Here is a 26,698-nt window from a genome sequence, read left to right as displayed (position 1 = left end):
ACAGCACTATGAATTATTTTTGCCTAAAAAATCAGATCCTGAATCTAATTAAGGCTCTAGACCTAGCTCCCAATTTATAGGAAATATGGGAGACAGAGGGACCTGTTAAACAATAACATTGTTTAAGCAGCCAAATCTGAGAATGGGGAAAATTCTTTAGGACAGATGACAGCATCTTCTTCTTCTTTTTTTTAATATTATGGCGTTTTCAGTGTTTTCTGGTTTTTTTTTAAATTTATTTACTTTATTTATTTTTTATTTTTGGCTGCATTGGGTCTTTATTTTTGGCTGTGCGCGGGCTTTTCTCTGGTTGTGGCGAGCAGGGGCTACTCTTTGTTGCCGTGCGCGGGTTTCTCATTGCGGTGGCTTCTCTTGTTGCAGAGCACAGGCTCTGGGCATGCGGGCTCAGTAGTTGTGGCTCATGGGCTCAGTAGTTGTGGCTCGCGGGCTCTAGAGTGCAGGCTCAGCAGTTGTGGTGCGCGGGCTTAGTTGCTCCGCGGCATGTGGGATCTTCCTGGACCAGGGCTCGAACCCGTGTCCCCTGCATTGGCAGGCAGATTCTCAACCACTGCGCCACAAGGGAAGCCTGATAGCTTCTTCAATGAATAAATAGTATGGGGAAAGGGGGGCAGGCAGGGGAAATGTTATAAATTCAGAGATTTAAGAATCTGTCAGTATACTAATAACTACTAAATTGTATACTTTAAATGGGTGAACTGTATGGTATGTGAATTAAATCTCACTAAACCCATTAAAAAATATATTTAAGAGACCAAAATATCAACTAAGAACAATACATGGATCCTACTTAGATGCTGATTTGAACAAACCAATTGAAAAAAAAGAGAGACATTTTAAAAGCAATCAGGGAAAACTGAACTCAGACTGCATATCAAATGATAATTTTAAAACATCTGTTGATTTGGGGGTTTGGGATAATGGTATTGCCGTTAAGTTTTTTAAAAGTTCATTTTCTGTCACAGACACATAATGAAGCACACAATAAAACATTCATGGGTGAAATAATATGATTTGCTTTAACTATTCCAAGAAGCTAAAACAAAAATGTAGGGAAAGTGAAAGAAACAAGAATGACAAGATGTTGGCCACTTGTTGACACTTGGTGATAATGCTTTCAGGTAACAATACTATTATCTCTGCTTTTAGAAATGTTTGAAAATTTCCTTCATGAAAAGTAAAAAATAAAAGTGATAAGGCACCTATCACAGAGGTGCAGATAGATCACTGTGGAGGATCTGGAGTACATGCTTGAAAATTTCTGTAATAAAATGTTTAAAAAAAGACAAATGATTTCCAGAGAAAATACTTACAACACAAATGCCAAACACATTATATCAACTAAAAAACTATGTATGTTTTGATGGGGGTGGTGGGGAGAAGGAAAATATTTTACTTTTATACTTTCAGTACTTTTGTTTTCACTTTACAAGGATCATGCATTACTCTTTCAATAGAAATAAACACTTAAAAATAGTTAAGCAATAAATTTTGCCTCCGTAATATAGAATCTTTGCTAGTTTCACATAAAAATTTTAAAACCTTACCTGAGGAATGTTCTTGGAGGCCACTGTTTGCAAAAGGGCCCTCAAGGCACTACTTATGGCTTCTAAAAAGTCAACATGCTTAGCAAAATCTAAAACACAAAAGTGAAATATAAATTTGTTTTTGTCTTTCTCTAAGAAGAGTTATTTTATAGAAAAAGAGACAAAACAAAGCATGTTAAATGTTAATATATGCTACAATAATAAAAACATTTGATATTGAAGCCCAAACTTCCAGTTCACAACTCCCTGTGAACTGTATATTTGAGTTTGAAAGATGACCACAACTGAAATAATCAGGACAGTCCTGACAGTCCTTGACTTGTAGATGCTGGATTTTCATTTAACTCACACTTTAGCACATGATAAGCCTGAGCTAACCTTTGTAGACTGAAATCAGCTTTTCATAGATTGCTATCACGGTGCTGGGCAGACATAGGGTAGAGTCATCTCCCAAGTCAGAGTGCCTCCTCGCCAACCCAAGCCCACTGCCCAGCCAAGAAGTGTTGCTTGTGCAGGGCCAGGCCACTATGCCTCTGGTTTTCAGTGGCTCCTCTGATTTTTACTGACCCAACTTCCCCTTCCCACTCTTGCTCATTTTTACTCTTTTCTTATTGTCCCTTCCTCCCACAAAGGATAAACAGAACAACAGCAATAAACAATTATGCTAACACAGCCATGTAGAAGGGTGAGGACCGCCTAGGTGAGCTGGCTCCCTAACCCCTTTGGTGGGAAGGGAAAGCGACTGATGTGGTGTGATAGGTTATATTTTCCAAAAATAGCCACAACAGGGCTTCCTTGGTGGCGCAGTAGTTAAGAATCCGCCTGCCAATGCAGGGGACACGCGTTCGAGCCCTGGTCCAGGAAGATCCCACATGCCACGGAGCAACTACGCTCATGCGCCACAACTACTGAGCCTGCGCTCTAGAGCCTGCGAGCCACAACTACTGAAGCCCGCGTGCCCTGAGCCCATGCTCCGCAACAAGAGAAGCCACTGCAATGAGAAGCCTGCGCACCGCAACGAAGAGTAGCCCCCACTCGCCGCAACTACAGAAAGCCCGCGTGCAGCAGCGAAGACCCAACACAGCCAAAAATAAAAAAACAAATAAATAAATAAATTTATTTTTTTTTTAAACCCAATAAATTGATTTAAAATTTAAAAAAATAGCCATAACAGTATTTCCAGTTCTGCATGATCTTGCAGAACCTTGCCACTTCCCATAAAGACTGTGGAGTCGATTTCCCCTCCCCTTGAACCTGGGTGGGACTCTGTGGCTTCTTCAACCAGGACAACATGTGAAAGTGACAGGCTAAGTGGTAAAAGGCATGACTTCCGCCTGACTCACATGCCTTTGCTCTCTCCTCTCTCTCAACTCTCGCCCTTGGAACCCAGCCACCATATTATGGAAGCCCAGGTCACACGAAGAGGTCAGAGGTGGGTGTTCTGGCTGACAGCCCCAAACCAACTACCAGACATGTGAGTGAATAGGCCTCAGATGGTTCTGGCTCCCAGTCTTCCAGCAGAGGGCCTAGGCTAGGGTTTCTCAACTTCAGCACTATGGACATTTTGGACCAGATCATTCTTTGTGGTGCATGTGGAGTCCCCTGTGCACTAGGATATTTAACAACATCTCTGGCCTCTACCCTCTAGATACCAGCAGCAACCCCCAAATGATAACAACCAAAAATGTCTCCAGACACTGACAAAAGTCCTCGGGGGCAAAAACTGCTGCCAGTTGAGAAACACTGGCCTGGACATCATGGGGTAGAGAAAACCATCTCCACTGGACCCTTTCTAAATCCCTGACCCATAGAAACCATGAGAAATAGCACATGATTACTGCTATTCTAAGCCACCAAGTTTGGGGGTGATTTGTTATATAGCAGTAGACACTTTGTCTTTCTCCTCTATGGTGTCCTTGGCCAAATAAAGATTCTGATGCCCCTTTTTGGGCTGCATGAGAGCAAGGCAGCTTCTGCAAAGACTGGAATCAAGGCTTGTTTTATCTTTCAGCTCTCTCATTTTCAGATATATGTTATGCACAGAGGTAGGGAATTCCTGTAAGTATCACAGAACAGATACTAGGATACGTTAGGAGCAGACAGACCAGGGACAGAATCCAGCCTTTGACATTATGTGACCTCTCATTTTGGTCTCAGCCCAAGTGTTAGCTCCTCAAAGGGGCCTTTCCATACTAACTAGTGTGACACCTCATACCATTCTGCTTTTATGTTTTTCCTTCCTAGCCAAAATGACCTTAAACCTTTATTTATATGAAAATGCAAGCTCCATAAGCATGGCGGCCTTGCCTATCTTGTTTATGCCTGTATACCTTGGACCTAGAACAGTGCAAGGCAAGGCATAAAGTAAGTCAATAAATAAATAGTTGTTAAAAGAAGGAACCCCCCTGAAAAAAGTTCCTAAACCTCTAAATCTCAGCGTCCTCATCAGGCAGGTGGAGTAATAAATGCCTAGCTCATAAAACCTAGTACCTAACAGGCCCTCAAAAATTGGTATAAAATTGTTACTATTAAACTTCCAAAAGTCACCATACTGGCTCTGAAAAGTAACTTATATTTGATTAAAGCTGTAAGTGTAGTCCTGGAAATCTGTCAGCTGCACATAAAACTATTAAACCATGTTATGAAGAACTAACTTCATACAAACTAGAACACATCTCAGAACCAATTTTTTTTCTATCCTCTATTCTTAGGAAAATAACAATTACCTTAGATTCAAAATCCTAATCTAAACTACACTACTGTTTTACATTATGTGAAATTCATATTTTCCCTAAATTTGGATGATTTTATTTAATTCACATTTCTGGTCATTTATCCAAATTAGGGAAGGAAGTTCAAACAACTCTGCCTTTCTGAGAAATTCTCAGTAAAAGGTCAAGACATGTGGTATTGTCAAAAGAAATTAAGTAAATGTCAAAAGAAGTTAAACAAAAGGTGATTCAAAATGTCTTTCCCCGTAACAACTTTGTACAGTATCTAAGAATTTGTAGCACACCTAAATGTAGGTAAACAGTCAACCCACAAGTAATCAAGCAGCAAAATTATATTTAGGTGAATTCTGCAGACTGATTTTCAATGTTCTGGTATGGAATAAAAAACATATCCCAGAATGGGTGATACTACCATTCTAACTGTAATGAAAAAGAGCTTTCTGCTTCCCAAAATCTAGGGTAGCAGGGAATCCTAAATGATTTTAGAACCCATGTAATGGAACAAATGACAAACTGACCCAATCTGCAAATAATACATTGCTAAAAATTTCTTATGTTTTGAAGATCAATATTTTAAATGAAGGAGACAAAGATGTTGGTGTTTTGAACACAAGGACCAGATTCTACTAAAAACTTGCTCATTTTATCTCTGATGTCAGCCACAAATCTATGTAGGTAGGTATCACAAATTTTATAAGTATTCAGAACTGTATTTCAGCATCAAAACTAAAACAAGTTAAATACAGTACAGCTGTACGATCCTCATACATTTAACTTTCAAACATGGTAACACAAAAAAGAGAAATTTAGCCCCATTCTCCCCACCAAATTCTTCAATAACAGTTCACATTATCCATGTAGAGCTCATAGGGTTACACTATTTTATAAATCCCAAATATTTGGAAAGACTATACTAGAATAGTATAAATATAAGCAATTATCCTTTATCAAAAATTTCATTCTGATAAAAAGGTTATGTCTACAATAGCTAGGAAATTGGAATTTATTAAAAATCTAAGTGTTTAATTATACTTTCTCACAATTCAGAAACTTTCCATTATTTCTCTAAGGCTCAGCTTGTTATGGTTTTCCTGTGATCTTTCCAGGTAATCAATGTGCATGTATGTACCAGTGACCAAGAATAGCCAGCTGAACTAAGAGAAACACACCTAAGTGTTTTCTGCATAGCAGAGGCACAGAATATGTGCACTTATTTCCAGTGAAATAAACTCTTCATGCTGGCAGGGGATGGGGCTTGTGGGACCTTGACTGGACTCTCACTGAGAAATGGCCCAGAGGAAAGAGATGACAATTGTGAAACTAGGGCAGACAGGGTTCTCTCAGGTTAAGCAGGTCTTGGAAGCACTAAGAGGTCTGGGTAGGTCCTGCTCACCTGGGGGCCTAGCTGTGGACTCCCCTATCTGGCCCTGCCCACTGCAGGGAGCCCATGGGAACGGGGGGCTGGGAGTGGTCATCAGCAACAGGAGTCTCCCCCACCCACCCCTCCACAGGACATCCTGCTGGGCTGACGGAAACCACCCCTCTTGCCCCGCATGCCATCCCGATCTCTTTAGGTTTACAAGGCTGGGAGAGAAATATAAAGCTATCGTCACCATTTGGCCAGCTCACAATGACCAGTCACCTCTGTACTCCAGAGCTGGCCCAGTACGGGCTTGGAATGGGAGTGGGGCTGACACTGCTCACATCCTGTTGGACATCCTGTCTTAGGTATGGCTGGGCATGTGGTTTTCACATGATGGCACCAGCTAAAGAATACACAGCCTGAGATCACTTGAAAACTCTGCCTATTAACTGACAAATATTGATTACTATATAATGAGTTTCTAAATATTTACTTAATCTTTAAAAATTAATCTAGAACTTCTAAAACATGCACAGCACCTCTTCATAGAGTGCAAGATAGATGTCTTAAAGAATCAGAGACCGACTCTTGAAGGAATGCTTATACAGAAACTTGTATTTAGTCAAAAGTGACCATATTTTGATCTTCTAAGAGTTTCAGCTCTTGGACTTAGTACTGTGTCTGAGAAGGGGAAATGTTAAACAGTTTGGCACAGAAATAGAGCACATTCATATCTCCCATATTAACCCTCACTCCAGACATACATGCCGGATAGAGTAATGCGAAGAATTTTCCTTTACTATGTAAAATACCTCTATTTCCTTTCTCTGTTTTGTTTGAGCTCCTATAGTTTAATGTGGCGAAGTTAAATGAGATTCTACTACAGTGAACTATGACAATCTGTTAGAAGAGCATGCATTATACACTGTACAGCTAGGTCATTTAAAAAGAACAGTTAACAAATATTCTATGATATTGCTTATATGTGGAATCTAAAAAATGATACAAATGAACTGATTTACAAAACAGAAATAGAGTCATAGATGTAGAAAACAAACTTATGGTTACCAGGGGGAAGGGGGGGGATAAACTGGGAGATTGGGATGGACATATACACACTACTATATATAAAATAGATAACCAATAAGGACCTACTGTATAGCACAGGGAACTCTTCTCAATACTCTGTAATGACCTACATGGGAAAACAATCTAAAAAAGAGTGGATATATGTATAACTGATTCACTTTGCTGTACAGCAGAAACTAACACAACACTGTAAATCAACTATACTCCAGTAAAAATTAAAAAAAAAAAGAAAAAAAGAACACCTAACTAACTAATGTACAGTATCTCTCTAGGTTTCTGCGTACAAATGAAATTAATCCATATCAGATACCTGTAACTTAGAGATTCAGCTTATACCATGCAAAGGTATTTGAAGAAAGATATGTGTTAGAAAAAAAGCAAGGTGTAGAATTGTGTGTATGGTAGTCTATCATTTGCCTTAAAATACACATACATACTTTTGTATCGAGACTCTCTCTGGAAGAATACACAAGAAACTGGTCACAGTGACCAATTCTGGGAGAGGAACTGGGTAGTGTGAGAAAAAGGAGGGAGGCTTTCCACTTTATGTGCTCTCAAACCTTGTGAATTCTGTCATACACATCTGTAGCACCCAATCAAATGTAAATCAAACGGTTTTATATTTAAGAAGAAAACTAAAGAACAGAGAATTACCCAAATATCTTAATGAACCCTAATATTTATGATATTTGTGATGCAGCCTTAATTGTCCTGACATAACTGGATGCAAGCAATTTTAATGAAAAAGAAAAATATACCCCAGAGGCCTGCGTGCATACTTTGTTTTGACTTTATACCACCAGCAACTATAAATATATGACTGCTAGTGTCTGGGAAAGGTTTCTGCAGGTTGGATGAGAGACAGTGTATAATTACAAACTCCAAGCTCCTGGCCCTTCAAAATTCTGCTCCATCCCAGTAGTTTTTCACAATAAGGCCTAAATATTTACCTGGCTGAGAAAAAAGCAGTTGTGACAGATGCTGTGCAAGTGTCTGAAGGGCTGCAGGTCCTCCCAGATGGTCCACATCCAGGAGGGAGACAAGGCTCTGGAGACACACGAGGGCTCTGCATTGTATAGTGCTCATTCTGCAAAGGAAGAGAGAGAATGCTGTCTGTTCCTCTCACAGTAACCCAGCAGAATTCAGCACTGACTTTGAAACTAAGTGTCACATTCTGACAGGGACCATCTGTAAGCAGAAGGAGGTCTAGGGCAGTGAGCAAGGATTCTTAAAGTGAACTGTTAATCCTACCAGATCAAACTGCCTGAGCACTCAAGGCCTCTGAGGAACAGCTCATTTATGAGTCACATGGAATCTGCTTGAGAAAAATTTCTATGCATGGCAGCAACTTTAAAATTATTTTTAATTGTGAAATATGACATACATAAAGGGCTCAACGAATATACAGAGTTTAACGGTTTACAAAGCAAACACCTGCACATCTAGGTAGGAAATAAACAACACTAGCACTATTTAAAGGACATGGAAGCAACCTAAATGTCCAACGACAGATGAATGGATAAAGAAGATGTGGCATATTTATACAATGGAATATTACTCAGACATAAAAAAGAATGAAATAATGCCACTTGCAGTAACATGGATGGACCTAGAGATTATCATACTAAGTGAACTAAGCCAGAAAGACAAACATCATATGATATCGCTTATAGGTGGAAACTAAAAAAAAATAAAGGTACAAGTGAACTTATTTACAAAACAGAAATAGATCCACAGACATAGAAAACAAACTTATGGTTGCCAAAGGGGAAATGGGGGGAGGGATAAATCAGGAGTTTGGGATTAACATACACACACTACTATATATAAAATAGATAAGGAACAAGGACCTACTGTATAGCACAGAGAACTATAGGGTAATAACCTATAAGGGAAAAGAATCTGAAAAAGAATACATATATATCTGAAACACTTTGCTGTACACCTGAAACTAACACAACACTGTAAATCAACTATACTTCAATAAAAAAAAAAAAAGAAAGAAACGCTGCTAGCGCCCTCACGGCCCACCTATCCCTTCCCTATCACGCCCCACCTCCTTGACCCCAAAGGTCACCACTCTTCAGACTTTTATAGCAGACATTTCCTTGCTTTTCTTTACAGGTTTACCACCTATGTATGCATCCCTAAATGAAACAGTTTAGTGTCAGTGTTCTAGTTCAGATTTTTTATTGCTGTATGTGTTAATCTAATGTGTTAAGAAGTAGCTCAGCTGTATGTATTCTACTGTATGATTATGTCAGCATTTATTTATCCATTCTGCCACTGATGGACATTGAGGTTGTTTCCAAGTTGGGGCAACTGTAAACCACACTGCTATGTGCACTCTCCTGTCTTAGTGCACATATGCGCACACTTCTCCAGGGAACACACACAGGACACAGGGGGAGAGCTCTTGAGGGGGGGTCGGCATCTTCCATTTAATGGTCTATCATTTCATATAATAACATAATGACAAATGGTTTTGAAAATAGAAAAGTTCTTACTTTCTAATCAAAGGTTTCCAACTGGGGTTCCTAGAACACACGTCAACTGCAATGCTGTTTGGAAAGGCAGTTTTCTCAAAAATCTAAATTTAAAAAAGAAGTAAGGCAAAGGTTAAAGAGTAGGGTTTTTACACGATTCCTTTATAAAATCCCAACATGTGACTTCTAAGTGAGATGGTCAGGCTTGATAAAGATGTACTCAAGAATTCTCAACAGCCCACCTCCAGTGCTGTTCATTGTTTTGTTTCCCAGATCTTACCAATTACCCACACCTGGCAGTATTAGTGTACTTCTTTTGCACACAGAAGGAACAGCTTTCTTTTTTTTTAAATTTTTTAAAATTTTTAAAATAATTTAGTTATTTATTTATTATTTTTGGCTGTATTGGGTCTTTTTTTTTTTTTTAAGTAGTACTACTGTAAATGTCTTTTTTAAAAAAATTATTTATTTATTTATTTATTTATTTATTTATGGCTGTGTTGGGTCTTCGTTTCTGTGCGAGGGCTTTCTCTAATTGCAGCAAGTGGCGGCCACTCTTCATCACGGTGCGTGGGCCTCTCACTATTGCGGCCTCTCTTGTTGCGGAGCACAGGATCCAGACGCGCAGGCTCAGTTATTGTGGCTAACGGGCCCAGTTGCTCCGCGGCATGTGGGATCTTCCCAGACCAGGGCTCGAACCCGTGTCCCCTGCATTGGCAGGCATTTTCTCAACCACTGCGCCACCAGGGAAGCCCCTGTATTGGGTGTTTGTTGCTGTGCGCGGGCTTTCTCTAGTTGCGGCGAGCGGGGGCTACTCTTCATTGTGGTGCGCGGGCTTCTCACTGCGGTGGCTTCTCTTGTTGCAGAGCACGGGCTCTAGGCATGTGGGCTTCAGTAGTTGTGGCGCGTGGGCTTCAGTTGTTGTGGCACGCAGGCTCTAGAGCGCAGCCTCAGTAGTTGCGGCGCACGGGCTTAGCTGCTCCGCGGGCATGTGGGATCTTCCCGGACCAGGGCTAGAACCCGTGTCCCCTGCATTGGCAGGCGGATTCTTAACTGCGGCGCCACCAGGGAAGCCCCGGAACAGCTTTCTTAAGCCTTCCCTGTGCTCTAGAATGAGCCTAGACTGAAAACAGATTACCTTCTTTGGGATGAGGTAGTTGGTGAGAGCGGTATGAACCTCATGGGAGAGGCAGAGGGGAGACAGCAGCTGCCCACCACATTCACTCAGGGAATTCTCCATAAACGCGTCGCTTTCATCACTGCTGGAAAGCTCTTCCCATTCATCGTCGGTGGGATCTGGGAAGAGTGCAGATCACACAGAACTGGACTATTTAAGATAATCCTCAGGGAAGCTGCCCTCCCAGTCCAGGGGAGGAGATCTAAATGGGAACTGGTCACAAACCTTCACTGCAGCACATGTTGACAATGATTTCCAGAGCAGTCTGCTGAGCTGTCAGCAACGCTATGGTCTCTCTCAGCTCCTTGTCGGTGGGCTTAAAAAAAAAAAAAAGCAAACGACCAACTCTCAAATATGTGGAAAAATATTTTCATGTGACTCTCCTTAGTTAAAGCCTACTAAATGATATTTGCACTTGGAATAGAGGACGTGGGTGGGGGTGGGTAAATAGAAGAAAAGTCATAAAGTGCTGGAAGGACAAACAGGCATTATGATTCCTCTTGGCACTGTGCAGCGTGCCACTGTTCACCGGGTTTCCATCTATCTGCACGGTTACTTTCTAAGTGTTGCTTAGTTAGCTGGAGAGAACAGAAAACTATTCAGGAATTCTGAACTAAATTCACCCTGAAACTTAATCTAATGTGTTAAGAAGTAGCTCAGCATACTAAGATTAAAACAAGAGTTCATTTTGGACACCAGGCACTTACACACAACAAACCTGCTTTTAGACGCTTACACATTTTCTTGGAAAAGACTTCATTAACCAGAATTACTAACAGGCCCTTATATGACCAACAGAGCTTGGCTAAGGAGCAGATAGGCTTGCTGCTTTCTGGCTTTCTTTGAAGACTGCAATAAAACATTTCTTAAAGACTGAAGAAAGAGGGGACTTTTTCTTCTGGAAATAAATAACATGAACCTAACTTATCAATTAACATTCTCAAAATGGGTTGTATAAATTTATATGACCTTAATTCTCAAGTCACCTATGAAAAGTGAAACAGCTTCACTCCAAAACAGTGCATAAGCTAAAAGTAATGTATATTTTGTTGCCTGAATGTTTCCCAGTTTCAAAAGTTTTCTAATTGTCTTTTCAAAGGCTGTAAAATATTCCATTAAATGAATGTATTATAATTTATTAAGCATTCCGCTAGCATGGAATATTTCAGATTACTTGGTTATCTTATTTCCTCAGATTTACTGGATCAAAGGTTAAAAACACATCTATAGATCTTGTGACATATTCCTGTTCTCCTTTTCCAGAATGTTGTACTCATTTTTAATCCTCCAGCAACTTCTTGTGCAACGATTTAACTGTAATTTTGAACCACATTCTTAAAAAAAAAAAGCAGATAGCTAATTAATAGATGTAGCTTAGGAATCCCTATGTTTATATTCATTTTATTGCTGGCAAGAATGTATCTAGGGACTTCCCTGGTTATCCAGTGGTTAAGAATCCACCTTCCAATGCAGGGGATGCGGGTTCGATCCCTGGTCAGGGAACTAAGATCCCACATGCCGTGGGGCAACTAAGCCCGCACGCTGCAACTACTGAGCCCACGGGCCACAACCACAGAGCTCACGTGCTCTGGGGCCTGTGCGCCGCAATGAAAGATCCCACGTGCCACAACTAAGACCCGACGCAGCCAAAAATAAAATTAATTAATTAATTAAAAATAAAAGAATGTATCTAAAATTTATTCCTACTCACTTCGTGCGTGTATGATATTCAACTAAACATTTCTTGGAGGCGACTCAAAGCTACATAAGACATGCCTCTGCTGGGCTCTCATCCACTTAACACCTATGAAGATCTGGCTTAGAAGAACGCTGAAACTAAGTTCCACTTCTATACCTGACTTTCCTGCTCAGAACATTTCCCTGCTTCTTATTGTTATCAATTGACATAAAGAACCAAGCTAGAGGAAATGTTATGACAGCTGAGATTTGCTTCAAAATATTCAGTAGTTGAGAGGGGAGAGTGGGTAGGGAAATAGATGAAAGAAAACAGACTGTGATTTGACAATTGCTAACTGTGGAAGGTGGGTAGGGAGTGTTCTACTTCTGCATGTTACAGCCACAACTTGGGTCGGCTCTCTCTTTACAGATGTGTGCTTATACCTTCTTAAGTTAAATGATGCAATTAAGGGTTTTGATTCTAAAGGATCCCTGCACAAGCCACTGGGCAGCGTGGAAGACCAGAGCTGCCTGGCTGTAAATCTGTATTCCTGGCACACGTCAGCACGATGCTTAGCACCCTACTGGCACTTAAACACTGCCTGCGTGATCAGCATGTTAATCATCCAGTCTACTCAGCTATGGTGATAGGCTTTAAAACGCAAGCTTTTGTGAAGAGAAAACACTGCATTTTCTAAGCACCCAAATTCTATTTCTAAGTAGTACTTGGGAAAGTGAATCTCTAAATAACAGTTAAATATCGATACTTTTAAACAGTGGCACTTCATCTTGGTGGATGTGGATCTCAATCCCCACTCACTCATTCCCTGTAGGGCCCCTGAGAGCAAGGCTGGAGATGGGGAAACCCTGCAGGAGTGCTGTTCTCCCAGCCAGAGATGTCCGATCTTTCAGAGTCCCCTGACAGCCCAACTGGAATTTCCACTGCTGCTCTGATGGGAATTCGGGGTGGGGAAACATAGTATATGTGCATCCTGCAGGATAAAGTGACCTGGTCAGCACGATGCAACACCTGCAGAAGAGCCTCCAAACCCTGACCTGTTATAGCTGATGTTCCACAAGTGGATCCCAGATCTGTAACTCACCTCCATGTGGTACCTGAGGGGATGCTGCTGGGGTTCTAGAAACACCCTTTGGAATGACAAGGCTCATAGCTATGCCTTTGTCTATCTTGCTTTACTGATTTTAAATTCTACCCACTCTGACTCAGATGCACAAGTGAGACAAGGAGTAAATTTGGGGTTCAAATACACGCCTCTTGCACCAAAAGGGGGTGATATGATTTTTAAGCCGCTTTACGATTTGCAAGCAACTCAAGGGCAGGATGGCCTTTTCATTTCATATTCACCCCAGCACTTAACACAATGCTTTGCACCTAACAGCTATTCATGGGGACTGTGGCACATATATACAATGGAATATTAATCAGCCATAAAAAGAAACGAAATTGAGTTATTTGTAGTGAGAAAGTAGTTCTTAACTACAACATTTGACTGCTTTGAAACACCACCAATTCAGCTTTACAAGACTTCATAGGACGTGGGACAGTGGTATACTGATGAGTTTATGCCCACTAAGAATTCTTTAAAAATAAATCTATCAAAACTCTAAGACATTGACTTAAGATACTTCTCAGTTTCAGTTCATTGTACACGAATCAGGACGGGCCACGAGTAAGATGGTAGAAAGGGTGACAGGACATTACTAGGGTTCTTCCAGTTCAGGCTTCATTGTCTTTCTTCCGAATGACTTCAGCAGCCTCCTGTCTGGTCTTCCTGCCTCCAGGCCCCTCAAACAACACTAACCCGCTTTCACCATGCTGTTTCTTACGCCATCCTTTAAGACAGCTCAGGTGTTCTGTCCACAAAGCCTTTTCTGAGAGTGTCTTCCTTTCTGCTTCCATCAGGGCTGAGTCAGGTGTGCTTACTCTATAGATACGACTCCCTCAGAAGTCTGTGCACAGCCCTATCACTGTTCTTAGCACAGGCATTATAATAAATTATACTTACATGTCTATCCTCTCAAGATGGAAAAGGTCCCTGAAGACAGGAAATATGCCTTAATCATCTTTCTATCAGCAGCATCTGGCACAGGGCCTGGCACACAGAGTAAGCACAGAAAATGTGCACCTACATGAATAAAGCCCAACTCACCGTCCTCCTTGTCTTCCTGACGACCTGTTCTCCTCCTTGGGAAAAATGTTTTCCCAAAGTATGGCTCCATCGCTGCTGACTGGCTCAGTTGAAATGTTCCTTGCACCCAAGACTGCTCCTCCTCACCCCAACATCACGCCCACTAGCACAAATAAGCTACAATCAAAAACTATAAACCAGGGACTTCCCTGGTGGCACAGTGGTTAAGAATCCGCCTGCCAATGCAGGGGACACAGGTTCGAGCCCTGGTCCGGGAAGATCCCACATGCCATGGAGCAATGAAGCCTGTGTGCCACATCTACTGAGCCTGCGCTCTAGAGCCCACGAGCCACAACTACTGAGCCCACGTGCCACAACTACTGAAGCCCGCGTGCCTAGAGCTTGTGCTCCACAAGAGAAGCCACTGCAATGAGAAGCCCGCGCACCGCAACAAAGAGTAGCCCCTGCTCGCCGCAACTAGAGAAAGCCTGCATGCAGCAACGAAGACCCAACACAACCAAAAATAAATAAATAAATAAATAAATAAATTTATAAAAAAACAAAACAAACAAACAAACAAAAACTATAAACCAGTCTGCAAAAACTACAAACCATCATTAATTTTCATAATCATCCAACCTCCTCTGCTCGGCAGTAGGAGGTAAATGAAAGTTTGGCTTGCTACTTTGGTAAGGCTAAACACTAAAATAAAAGAGACATGAATGCAAAGGACAATTCAAGCAAAGTAAAAATTCCTTTAGTTTGAAGACAGTCTGGGAGAGAATGTGTAACTGAAGTGGGAGATGACCACATGTTTCTGAAGTGCTGCAAAAGTACTGGTCTACCCCATCTTTCAAACCTTCTCTATATAAAAGTTTTGTCTTAGGACATTTTTTTTTTCTCCTTTGGGAGATTTCTGAGTTATGAGTTAATGGGAAAACATGACTTTTTTTTTTTTAACTGAAATTCACTTTATAATTAACTTTGCTGTAACATTTTCCTACAAAGCTTAGGATACCTATTGAAAGAAAATAGCTGTATTAATCCATGTCTGAAAGCATCAATCCGACTTACTGGAAGTAAATCTGAAATGAAAGTTTTCCTTCTGACTTTCCTTCTATGAGGAATTTCTTCCATTTCATCATCCTCAATCAAATCATCACCATTAACATTCTGTAATGTGTCCTCAGTCTGTGCAGCAGTTTTTATCCTTTGAGTTTCGGTCTCCTTCATTTGAATAACCGTTTCACCAGCATCCATTTCCAGAACTTCAGATAAGATCTTTAGTATGGCATTTATGATTTCTGCCTGACTCTTGGATGGAATAATGTCCTTTAGATTCCAAATTGTGCCTGTGGAAAAAAAATGAGCATAAGGACAAAGAAATCGACTGTGAAATCTTTGATTAAATATAGTTTCCATGAGAGTGCTTCTTTAAGCTCAGGTGTAATTTCAAAAAATCCCGATCCCACTGCCTTTGTTCAGTTTTTATTAAATGTCAAAAAGCTTTGCACAGAGGCAGCTCCCTTTATTACAGCAGTCCTTCACAATCGTCTCCTTTTCTTGGCACACAATGCCTTGCTCTGATACACCAGAGAGCAACAGATCAAGAGAACACCGATCAAGTTTCTTTTACCACGACAAACTGAGTTGCCTGGCTTTCTTTCATCTTAACCTGAGCTGCTCTCCTAAGCAGCTTCTTATATTCCAAGAGTGGAATGGAATGCACTAAAATTTGAAGGTCTCACGGACAACCGGAGAGCAGGTTCTTGGTTTTTTGCTTATGAAACGAGAACAGCTACCACTAAGTAGTTAGACTAATTTAAAAAAAAAAAAAATGTGACGGTTACAATAAAAATCATTCCTGGCTATATATATTCAAAAAGAATTGAAAGCAAGGACTCAGACGGACATCTGCAGAACCATATTCATAGCAGCATTATTCAATAACAAAAAGGTGGAAGCAAGCCAAGTGTCCATCCACAGATGAATGGATAAACAAAACGTCATATATACATACAGTGGAATATTATTCAGCCTTAAAAAGGAAGGAAATTCTGACACATGCTATAACATGGATGAACCCTGAGGACATTACACTAAGCGAAATAAGCCAGTCACAAAAAGAAAAATACTGTATGATTCCACCTATTTGAGGCACTAGATTAGTCAAATCCATAGAGACAGAAAGGAGAATAGCAGTTGCTGGGGGCTGAGGGGAGAGGGAAATGGAGTTGTTTAATGTGTACAGAGTTTCCGTTTTGCAAGATGAAAAGTGTTCTGGAGATTGGTTATACAACAATGCAAATGTACACTGCTTAACTGTACACTTAAAAATGGTTAAGATGTTAAATTTTATGTTATGTGTATTTTATCAGTTTCGGGGAAAAAAACCACCTCTCAAGATAAATTACCCCTGGAAGACCAAAGGGCAAGAGGAAAATATATAATAAGTTACCTACTACTTGGCATGTCATCAGATTATTTCTTCTTTCTGTATTTAGAAACTCTGGGGAGATGCATTGCGGGTGAAGATCTTATAGGAAAGTGAATGGTCATGTCTTAGATGCCTGCACTACAGTCAACTTCTGAACTCACTGGTTCATAAATAAGAGGGGGTCCTGACAACAGCATTTCTTTATCAGATAACAGTAGTTTATTAAACTAAAAACAAATTTAATCTTAGAAGGCTTTGAAACTATGCAGAACTGCTTGAATTAAGGGTCTCCACTAAAATATTAAAATTTTCAGAACAGACTAAGCACAGAAAGCCCTGATGTGGTGAAATGGGGGAATAACTTTGTCCCCCATCTCTACCTACTACAAGTTACTAAAAAAGCACACTATCACATATGGCTAAACTTTACCTGCCACCAATGTCTTTAATAGAATATATTCCATGGAACTGACAGGAGAAAGCATTGCTGATTCCAGCACATGCAATGCTGGGGCACTGAAAGATTTCAGTAGCTCTGGGTTATCTTCGGTCACCGTCTGCAAACAATATGCTATAAAGACAAACATCAAATATTTAGAAAAAAATGAATTCTGCTAGGATAATTTAAACCAAAATAACTCATCAAAAAACATCTGCATCTTTACAAGTTCTTTGGACACAGGTAGCTTTTGTAGGAGATACACACTTTCCCTCAAACACGGTGCATGCAAATGAGGCTTCCCAAACTATCAGAGGTATAAAAGACCTTTCTTCCTTTTTTCTTCATTTCTAATCCTTTATAAAACTATACTTTTATAAAATATAATTTAAAAGCCTCTTAACCGCCGTGACAATGTGGAATTACTATAAACATTTATAAAGGTTTAGCCCCTATTTCTGTACTCATCACAGACCAGTAGCAAACAGCCTGCGGACCAAACACCAGTGCACTGACAACACTCTCAGGGTAGTTCTGCTGTCAAAGACAAGCCCTAGGTTTGGGAACATTCTGGCTTCTTTGAAATTCAGCACGACCTTAAAAATTACGAGTTATTTCTGGTGAAACATATTTAAGGAAAAAAGTATTTTATATAAAAATATGAGCAAATTAAGAGATGGGCAAAATATTAATAGACATATGATTTATTTAGCACTTAACTGCTCTCTGGCATTAGAACAAGACAATGGATTACAACTTGTAAATTAGAAACAATTAACTGAAAGTATAAAAACAGTTGGGATTGCATGAAAGGTCTGACTGAAGCGCAAATGAGGAAGGAAGCACAAATGAGGAAGCAAGCCCAAATCTGTTTTGTTTGAGATACTGTAGACCATACAAATCCATTTCTTTCCAGGTCTAAAACTTCCAAAGCAGATCGTTCCCATCCAAATTAGTAGTCAAAATACATGCTATTGCTGTGCTCTATTTTGGTTTCCAAAATACATTTATACATAAATCCATATATATGCATATATGTACATATACATATATCCCAATGTAGTATTTTTTTCATTAAGAGACTAATTAAATTCACTTTAGCAAAAAAACAAGATAAGTTGTGATTGCTAAGACAACACAAGCTCAAAGAAAGCTATATTAATACATAGTATGGAATCTCAGAATTTCACTTTACTATATGTAAGCCGTGCTTGATTTTCAAAAGTAATTTGACATTTGATTACAAAATCATGAACCTAGCTAAATGCCAAGGAACACACTGCTATACAATGCAAAATAACTTTATTCTGATCCATTTTTTTCAAGTTCTTTAAAAGAGTTCTTTAGGAAAAAAACTAAATAAATAACCAAATCTACAAAACTTAAGGCCCCAAAACAGAAGTGAAGTTTCTCTTTTAAAAGCTATGAACTTTCCTGAAATTCTTTTATTATAATTAAAGACTGTCCTCTGAGACTATAAGTCACCTACCAATTTCCTAGTTCGACTGTTTTTAAAATTCTCATTTACTCACAAATCTCCCCTTTGCCAAAGATTCCATTTTGAGAAACTGATTTAAAAATTTTTCCCAGTGGTATTTATTCCACTATTATTTTTTCCTTTTCTGTTCTGTTTCCACTAGAGCCAAGAGAAACACTGGTAAGGGGAATACACTCCAGTAAGGGGAATAAACTTGTCCTTGCCAGGAGAAATACACGGTTAAATAAAAGAACAGCCAGATGCCTATATTATGATGGGTAGAAAAAAATGCTTTTCACCCATTATTTCTCCACTTGCCCCCAGAGTTCTGCTGAGCCGCCCACCCTCTGGTTTCTGTCTCCTCCCCCTGCTGAGTAAGGGCCCCCGGTGGTTCTCTAACCCCATGTACAGAAGGCGAGGGAGCCAAGGCAGCTGAAGCTGCCAGACTTTGCTTTCCCTGTCTGGAAGGCAAGCAGGCCTGTGTGAAATTCCAATCACTTATTTTCCTCTCTCAAAAAAAAAGCACAGGTTATCAAAAGTATTCTTCTGGAAGTATGAGACAGTGGTACAAGCCATTTAAATAAGTCTACATTCCAATTAACTTTGGCTCAAAGGCCTGGTAGTTGTGGGTTACTGTTTCTCAGTAAATGGGAGATGAAAGCTTCAAGAATTAATAAAGCCTTCTAAGAATGGTAGTATACTAGAAACCACATATGCTCACATAATTACTTTCCTCCCTCTCAGAGTCAAGAGCAGGAAAACTACATAAGTAGAGCATTAATCACAGACTTTAAAAGATTCAGAATAGAACTCAGCTAGGCATTTACATACAATGAGGAAAAAAAATCACTCCTGTAGAAATAAACATGCTATGTCTGAATAAAAAATTTTGAATAAGGCCACACATAACTTTTTCTTCACTTACCTACTGAAATAGCCAGGTCAACATTGGTGGAGAACCTACTTAAATACTTTAATACAATCTCCAAACACCCTTCTTTGTTGAATATAGATACTGCTCTACTACTGCATTCACTAAATTGAAGGGGGGAAAAAAAAGTTTTACTATTCACATTTTAACATTATCAACCACAGAAATTCATGAAAAAATAATTAGGCTTTGTAAAAGAACCAAAGAGCTGTAGTCAACCAACCACCATTTTTATAGATGAAGAAACCAATGCCCATTCATAGTCACTGTGAACACAACTGGCTATCTGTATTTTTATTTCCATCACAGTAGGATCTTTTAGCCAATCTCTTTACCCGCATGCCAATTTCCTTACAGGAGGTTAAAGATGGAAGAGAGCTTAGAAATCATTTACTTCAATGCCTCATTTTGCGAATAAGGAAACTCAGACCCCAAGAGGTGAAGTGATCTGTCCAAAGATCACACACTTTGTTACTGGTGAGTCTTTGGGTCCAGCTTACTTGTCTTTCCACTATATCACAGTAATGATAAATTAAAGTAAGGATAAAAGGCCTCTATACTTATCACACAAAAAGTACAAATTTAAAAGAAAGTAAAATTAAAATTTTATTCATTCCATCTAGACTGTTATAATTTTAACAGAATTTGCAGTCTGCAACAGAGAAATTGTTATAATAAATATTTTTGAAATTACACTTTTTAATAAAAGAATCAGAATTAATGTTATCAATGTTATTAATTAACATATATGCTAAATACAGGGTAAACAGAGCTAATTATAATAATTTTATCCCTGGTTCCAGAGAAGAATATTCCTCCAGACATACCATATATACACATGACAGACTAACAGCTAACAGAGCTGACTAAATGATTAAATTCAATCTTGCTGTCTAAAGATAAACTATTTTCTGTTTGTGTATCCATCTATCCATCCATCCATCCATCCATCTAGTTACTGCAACACTGCTACGAACCTCCCCTCAAGAAGCCCATAGTAAAGTCAGGTATAGTCAGGAAAATAAAGCATAAATGTGTTAAGATAATAGGCACTCAGGAAAGAGAGATCACTGTGGAGACCACTTTTTCAGGCACTTTTCAAAGAAAACTTTTTTTAAATTTCTGAGTTCAACAATTTATATATTAAAGTTATCTGAAAAACAGCACCCACTAGCTTGCTTGAATGCCATTTCCTCAGATCTGATCTCTCCAATTTTCCTGGTGGAATGCATCCACTAGTTTAAAATGAAATCATGGGGGGGACGGATAAATTGGAGGATTGGGACTGACATATACACACTACTATATATAAAATAGATAACTAATAAGGACCTAGTGTAGAGCACAAGGAACTCTATTCAATAACTCTGTAATAGCCTATATGGGAAAAGAATCTAAAAAAGAGTGGATATACGTATATGTATAACAGATTCACTTTGCTGTACACCTGAAACTAACACAACATTGTAAATCAACTATACCCCAATAAACATTAAAAAATAAAAATAAAAACTAAAAAAAAAAAAAAAAAGAAATCATAGGCAAGTTTGGATTGCTGTGCAGGCAGCTTTCCAGGATCCAACTTAACCTTGTATTCTATGAAGTACCTGTGCTTTAGGTCAGAAATAATCATCGCTGCTGACTGAAAATAAGGAAATGACAGATTCTTGCTAGAATCTGGCTAGAAATGTAAGACAATAAAATGACGTAGAAAAAAATGCAGGTTGTGTTTCCAGCCATCTCCATTCCTAAAAGCAAGTCCACCCACCCCCACCCCTACTCCCACCCTCCCCCGCCCCGGGCCACTGTTACAATGATGGAATGGAGCATGGCCTTCTTCCTACTGGGACCAAAGGAGCTCTTCTCAGGCATCTACTTCCCTGTCAAATGGCACCTGCCACGGCAGAGGAGTAAAGCACCCACTGAGGTCTGTGGTCCCTGTCTCATTCCAGATGCCAGGTCAAAGCATCTACTGCACTGGAGCCTGGCTGGCTTTAAGACAACTGCTGCTTAAGGTACACGGGTAGTGGGGGAGGAAGGAGGTGCAGTGGGTACTAACGTCCATGATTCCTCTTATTTTTGTCAGCAGCAATGACTGGAGAGAAGAGCTGTAAAGCAAAAAAGGACATAGTGATGCTATGAGGAAAACGGCTTGGGAAGGACAGTTGATCTTAGGTCACTTGATGAGACCTCCGACCGAGCACTAACATCAAAGATTTACACACCTACCAAAGAGAACAGAGATTCCTCTGCAGTTTAACAGAGGGAGCAGCAGCCTGAGTAGCACTGAAGCAGGAGGCTGCGTTTGGAAAGCATCTTACCATATATTCCACAGCACGTTTACCGCCTCATTGGCTATGTTTTCAATAGAATTTCTGTTCTGATCTTTTTTTTCCTGTGGAGACATCTCATTTGAATCCAGTCCAGTACTACACTGAAACCAAACACCATGATTAGCAACTTTGTTCAAAAGAATAATTAAACAGAAAGACAGTGAAGAATCACAAAAAGTAAACATCAAAAATGATAGTGGTTGCCTATATGGGAAAAGAATCTAAAGAAAAAAAAAAAGAGTGGCTATATGTATATGTACAACTGATTCACTTTGCTGTACACCTGAAATTAACACAACATTGTAAATCAACTATACTCCAATAAAAATTAAAAAAAAAAATGATAGTGGTTAACAAGCCCATCAAATTCTCATAAACAGTACAGTTCCTGTAACCCTGCGCCCTTCTGGCAAGAAATACAGACAAGAAAGGTTCACAAGTCACTGTACAAACTGGATAAAAAGCATTTCACATTTTAAGTGAAAATGTAAAATCAATACAAAATATTTTATCTAACGTGGTAAAGATAGTATATAAGGCAAAGAAAAGTAACACATAATAAGAGCTAACATCTATACCGTACCTTCTATGTGCAAGGCACTATTCTAAGCACTTCATGTCTGTTAAGTCATTTAATCCTCACCACAAACCTATGAAGCAGATGAACTCTTATCCCTAATCTCCTGCTACAAATAGGAAACAGAGGTACAGAGAGCTTGCTGAAGGTGTAGCTTAGTATCTAGTGAAGTGGGATTCAGATCCAGGCATCCTGGCTCCGAAGTGGGTGCTCTGAACCACTCTGCAGTTCTGCCCCTCTCCTACAATCCACGGCACCCTCTAAAGCAGGCTTCTTAATCTCAGCACTACTGACATTTGGATGGGATGATTCTTTGCTGTGGTGCATGTGGCTGTCATGTGCAATGTAGGATGTTCAGCAGCATCCTTGGCCTCTCCCACTAGATGCCAGTAGCAACCCCTACTCCAAAGCCGTGACAATCAAAAATGACTCCAGACATTGCTAAATGTCCCCTGCAGGGCACATCATCCCTAGTAGAATCACTGTTCTAAAGGGAACAAGACTGACACCTCTCATCAAAACTGGATATTCTTTATATGGCCTCAAGTGAAAATTACCCATCAATACAGAATAGTGGACCAGAGGCAGGGCGGAGGAAGAGCTCCTTAATCCCTGAACTACATCATGCAATAAAGGTGGCATGATATTAAATCTGAGAACATAATCTAGTCTTCTCAGCAAATTCCTAATATCTGTGCTTCAGCTTCCTCATATGTAAAACAGGAATAACAATACCTGCCAAACAGGACTGCTCCGAGGATTAAGTGAAATAATACACAAGACAGCACCTAGCACATAAATAAGCAACCAATAAATACCAATTATTTTCATCGTATGAAATTTAAAGTCTAAAGGAGTCAGTCTATAGTTTTAGGAAGGTCTTTTCTAACAAGCAGATAAATAAAGGTAGTGGGGACAAACTAGAGACTCGTATCCATGATGAGATCAGTGTTTCCAGGAAAGAAATACAATTCCTATAGGATGTTTTGAGGGAAGACAAAATAACTAACACCAAAGTACTTAAAAGGCAAAACAGGGACTTCCTTGGTGGCACAGTGATTAAGAATCCGCTTGCCAATGCAGGGGACAGGGGTTCGATCCCTGGTCCGGGAAGATCCCACATGCCGTGGAGCAACTAAGCCCGTGCACCACAACTACTGAGCCTGCACTCTAGAGCCCACGAGCCACAACTACTGAGCCCTCGCACCTAGAGCCCATGGTCCGCAACAAGAGAAGCCACAGCAATGAGAAGCCCAGGCACCGCTACGAAGAGTAGCCCCGGCTCACTACAACTAGAGAAAGCCCGTGCGCAGCAACAAAGACCCAACGCAGCCAAAAATAAATAAACAAACTTATTTTTAAAAAAAAAGGCAAAACAAAACCCCAAACCGTCTGAGTGTGTATACTAACAGCGACCTGGGAAAGCGGCATACCTCTTTCAGCAGTGCGACCAGCGGAGTCATGACATCCTTGGTCACCATGTCATCACAAACTTCGAAACCGCCACAAGCACTGAGATTTCTACACAAGAAGTTTAAAACAGGTTTTACTTTCAGACCACATGTCACAAAACATATTAAGCGCTCAAGTTTATTTCTATTTCTACCCATACTTAAGGTTTCCCGGAAGAAATCGCTTATGATTCCTGTAAGATGCTGCACAGCCAATCCACAGATCTCCACCTATGCTAATCCTTGCTCTGCGTGAAGTAAACAGATGTCTCTGTCTTGTAACAGCTTAGTTTTCAGGACTGAGACGATACACAGGGAGAGGGAAGACTTCTCCTATTTAATGGGAATCAGTCATGGCCTGATCTTTTTTTTTTGGCCACACAGCCTGGCTTGTGAGATTTTAGTTCCCCGACCAGGGATTGAACCCACACCCTCCGCAGAGAGAGCACGGAGTCCTAACCACTGGACCGCCAGGGAAGTCGCCTGCCTGATCTTATATGAAGGGAACTTTTCTTGGAATCAAGACTTCCAGGGTAGGAAGGGTGAGGCTATTGAGAAAGACATTCCCTTGAAGCAATCCTGACTAAATTTAATTTTGATTGGAAAGACACTGTTTGCCCTCTGAGTGCACAGCACTGTGCTAGGCACTCAGGATATGAAGAGAAACCGGAAGCCGCCTCACCATCTTCCAGGAGCTCTCAGTGTGTGTATGCTTCGGGGGAATGGTAGGGCTTTCCACACACTGTTTCCTCCATCAAGTGGTTAATCCCCACTCATCCCCCAGATCTCACCTAAAACATCACGCCCTTAGGGTTTTCTTCCCTGAACCCCTAGGTATACCTTCTCATAGCATCTTCTGTAAATATCATTGGCTGTAATTACACACTTGTGTGATTAGTTTCATAATGCCTGCCTCCCTCAATACTGTAAGATCCATTAAGGACAGAAATTATGTGTCTTGTCCACTGCCACATGCCCACGACCTAGCCCACTGCCTGTTGCACAGCAGGCATTCAATATATACTTGCTAAATCAATGAATGAAACAGAATAAATAAAGACAGAGCTATGAAAACTACGAATATTAACTTTACTCTTGCCCCCCCTACAGTCCATTCTCTGCACAGCTACCAGAGTGGCCTTTTGAAAAGGTAAATTAGACCAGTCACTCCTGCTTAGAATAGGTCCTTTAGCTCTACACCACTGGATCCTTATCCATCTCTCCAGCCTCAACTCTTACAATGCCCGCCCTCCACTCTATTCGGCCACATACCCTTCCCATTCTTTAACCATGCCAAGCCCTCTGCTGTTGCTGTTCCCTCTGTCAGGAATGCTCTTTCCCTTGTTTGTCCACGCCTGGCTCTAGCCTGCAGAGCCAGGAGGCTAGAGTTCACAAATGTCATCTAAAGATCACCCAATTTAAAGTAACTTCCCACCCCCAACTCATCATCCTCTTGGGTTTCTCCATACCACCACTTACGATCTAATGTTATGTTTCACCTGTTTACTGGTTTCCTGTCTGTCTCCGCAACAACACGGGTTCTGTGAAGGCAGGGATCTTGGCTGTCTTGCTCAATGTCCTGCCTGCTCAAAACCTACCGCACCTAGAACACCTAGCATATATACTGGAAGAGTTCACTGAACCTCAGGACTCCATGTAGGCTCCCTGGAAAGGATACAACGTGCGCTAGGCCTTGACGAGAGGACGTTTGACAGGTGGCTACTGCAGGTGAAGCAGCAATGCGTGTAGTCCGGGGCTCATGGGGTCCTCCGGAGTCTGAAGCCTGAGCTCAAATCCCCCCTCTGCAAACAGGAGAGCCTCTGCAGTTCCTGGCCCTCCCGAGCTGCCGCAGACAAGTGCACTGAGGATGAAACCGATTAGCTACGGTGCGTGGCACACAGGAGGTGCCAGATGGACGCCGTGGGCCCGGATCCGAGGCACCAGCCCGGACCCCATTCCCTGCTCACCTCAGTGCGCCAGCCGCCGTCTCCCTCACCGCCAGACTGGGGTCGAGCAACAGCGGCCCGAGGCGTCGCACGGCGTCCCGGCGAGCCAGGCCCGGCAGCGCCGGCCTCTGCTGCACCAGCCGGGCCAGCCCCGCGCAGGCGCACTCGCGGACCTCGGCGCTCGGGTGCTGGAGCTGCGGGAAAGAACAAGTGTCAAAGAGAGAGCAGAGCGCACGCGCGGGGGCGCGGCGGCAGGGGCGCGTGGCGTTGCTGGGGGGCTCCGCGCGAGGCCTTCCCCCCGCCCCTCCCCGCGCGGCCCGGCGAGCCCTCGCCTCACTTTTTCTAGCAGCTCCGCCGCTGGCCCGTCGTCCTCCTCTGGGTCAGTCCCGTTCGCCGCCGCCGCCTCGGCCTGACAGTCGCCCGTAGGGGAGAACTGAGGTCTCTTGAAGCGTTTCGTCCGGCTCTTGCCCATGGTGAACTGCGCTGGCGGGAAGATCGAGAGAGGAGGGCAACAGCAAGACGGTGGCGTCTGCTCAGCTGGCAGCAAGGTCTTGCAGTCTAGGGGTCTACCCACTACTGTTCAGCTGGGCCTGATGACGGCCCGAGCCCACATGGGGAAGCAATGCGCGTGCGCGTGCGCGTGTCGTGTCGGCGGCGGCGGAGGGGGGGGTGGTGGCCAGCGCGGGGAGAGCGCAGGCGTAGAGGGGAGGTTGGGCGGGCCCAGACCTTGCGGAGGGGCGTGTCTTATGGGTTTTCTCAGGAAGGGGAAGGCTGGATTTGAAGGTTAGAACCGACTCCGCCTCCCGCCAGCTAGTGACGTTTATCAAGTTACTGAACTTGCCAAACCTTTATTTCCATAATAATCAAA

General features: G+C 41.4%; 1 protein-coding gene across 6 annotated transcripts in view; it reads right to left on the bottom strand.

The window, feature by feature from the left end:
* The window catches only part of HEATR3 (HEAT repeat containing 3), a 36,696-nt gene extending 10,226 nt beyond the window's left edge, over nucleotides 1–26,470 (bottom strand). For 2 of the 6 annotated variants that reach the window (XM_036833765.1, XM_036833767.1), the window contains exons 1-13: nucleotides 26,168–26,470; nucleotides 25,852–26,024; nucleotides 23,867–23,954; nucleotides 23,169–23,221; nucleotides 21,845–21,952; nucleotides 19,518–19,627; nucleotides 17,107–17,247; nucleotides 15,314–15,591; nucleotides 10,638–10,728; nucleotides 10,374–10,531; nucleotides 9,257–9,339; nucleotides 7,700–7,836; nucleotides 1,566–1,654 (exon numbers count right to left, since the gene is read on the bottom strand). In XM_036833765.1, the coding sequence (XP_036689660.1) occupies nucleotides 1,566–1,654; nucleotides 7,700–7,836; nucleotides 9,257–9,339; nucleotides 10,374–10,531; nucleotides 10,638–10,728; nucleotides 15,314–15,591; nucleotides 17,107–17,247; nucleotides 19,518–19,627; nucleotides 21,845–21,952; nucleotides 23,169–23,221; nucleotides 23,867–23,954; nucleotides 25,852–26,024; nucleotides 26,168–26,302 (1,644 nt within the window). In that variant the 5' untranslated portion in view covers nucleotides 26,303–26,470. Of the gene's footprint in view, nucleotides 1–513; nucleotides 1,280–1,565; nucleotides 1,655–7,699; nucleotides 7,837–9,256; nucleotides 9,340–10,373; nucleotides 10,532–10,637; nucleotides 10,729–15,313; nucleotides 15,592–17,106; nucleotides 17,248–19,517; nucleotides 19,628–21,844; nucleotides 21,958–23,168; nucleotides 23,222–23,866; nucleotides 23,955–25,851; nucleotides 26,025–26,167 lie in introns of those variants that run through there. The other 4 variants (XM_036833770.1, XM_036833766.1, XM_036833769.1 and 1 more) reach the window with 4 other exon arrangements.
* Nucleotides 26,471–26,698: the final 228 nt, after the last annotated feature.

Source organism: Balaenoptera musculus, chromosome 19 (genome assembly GCF_009873245.2).
Source record: "Balaenoptera musculus isolate JJ_BM4_2016_0621 chromosome 19, mBalMus1.pri.v3, whole genome shotgun sequence".
NCBI classification, from domain to species: domain Eukaryota; kingdom Metazoa; phylum Chordata; class Mammalia; order Artiodactyla; family Balaenopteridae; genus Balaenoptera; species Balaenoptera musculus.
The sequence above is the reverse complement of the archived record's forward strand: the minus strand, read 5'-3'. Positions and strand labels throughout refer to the sequence as shown.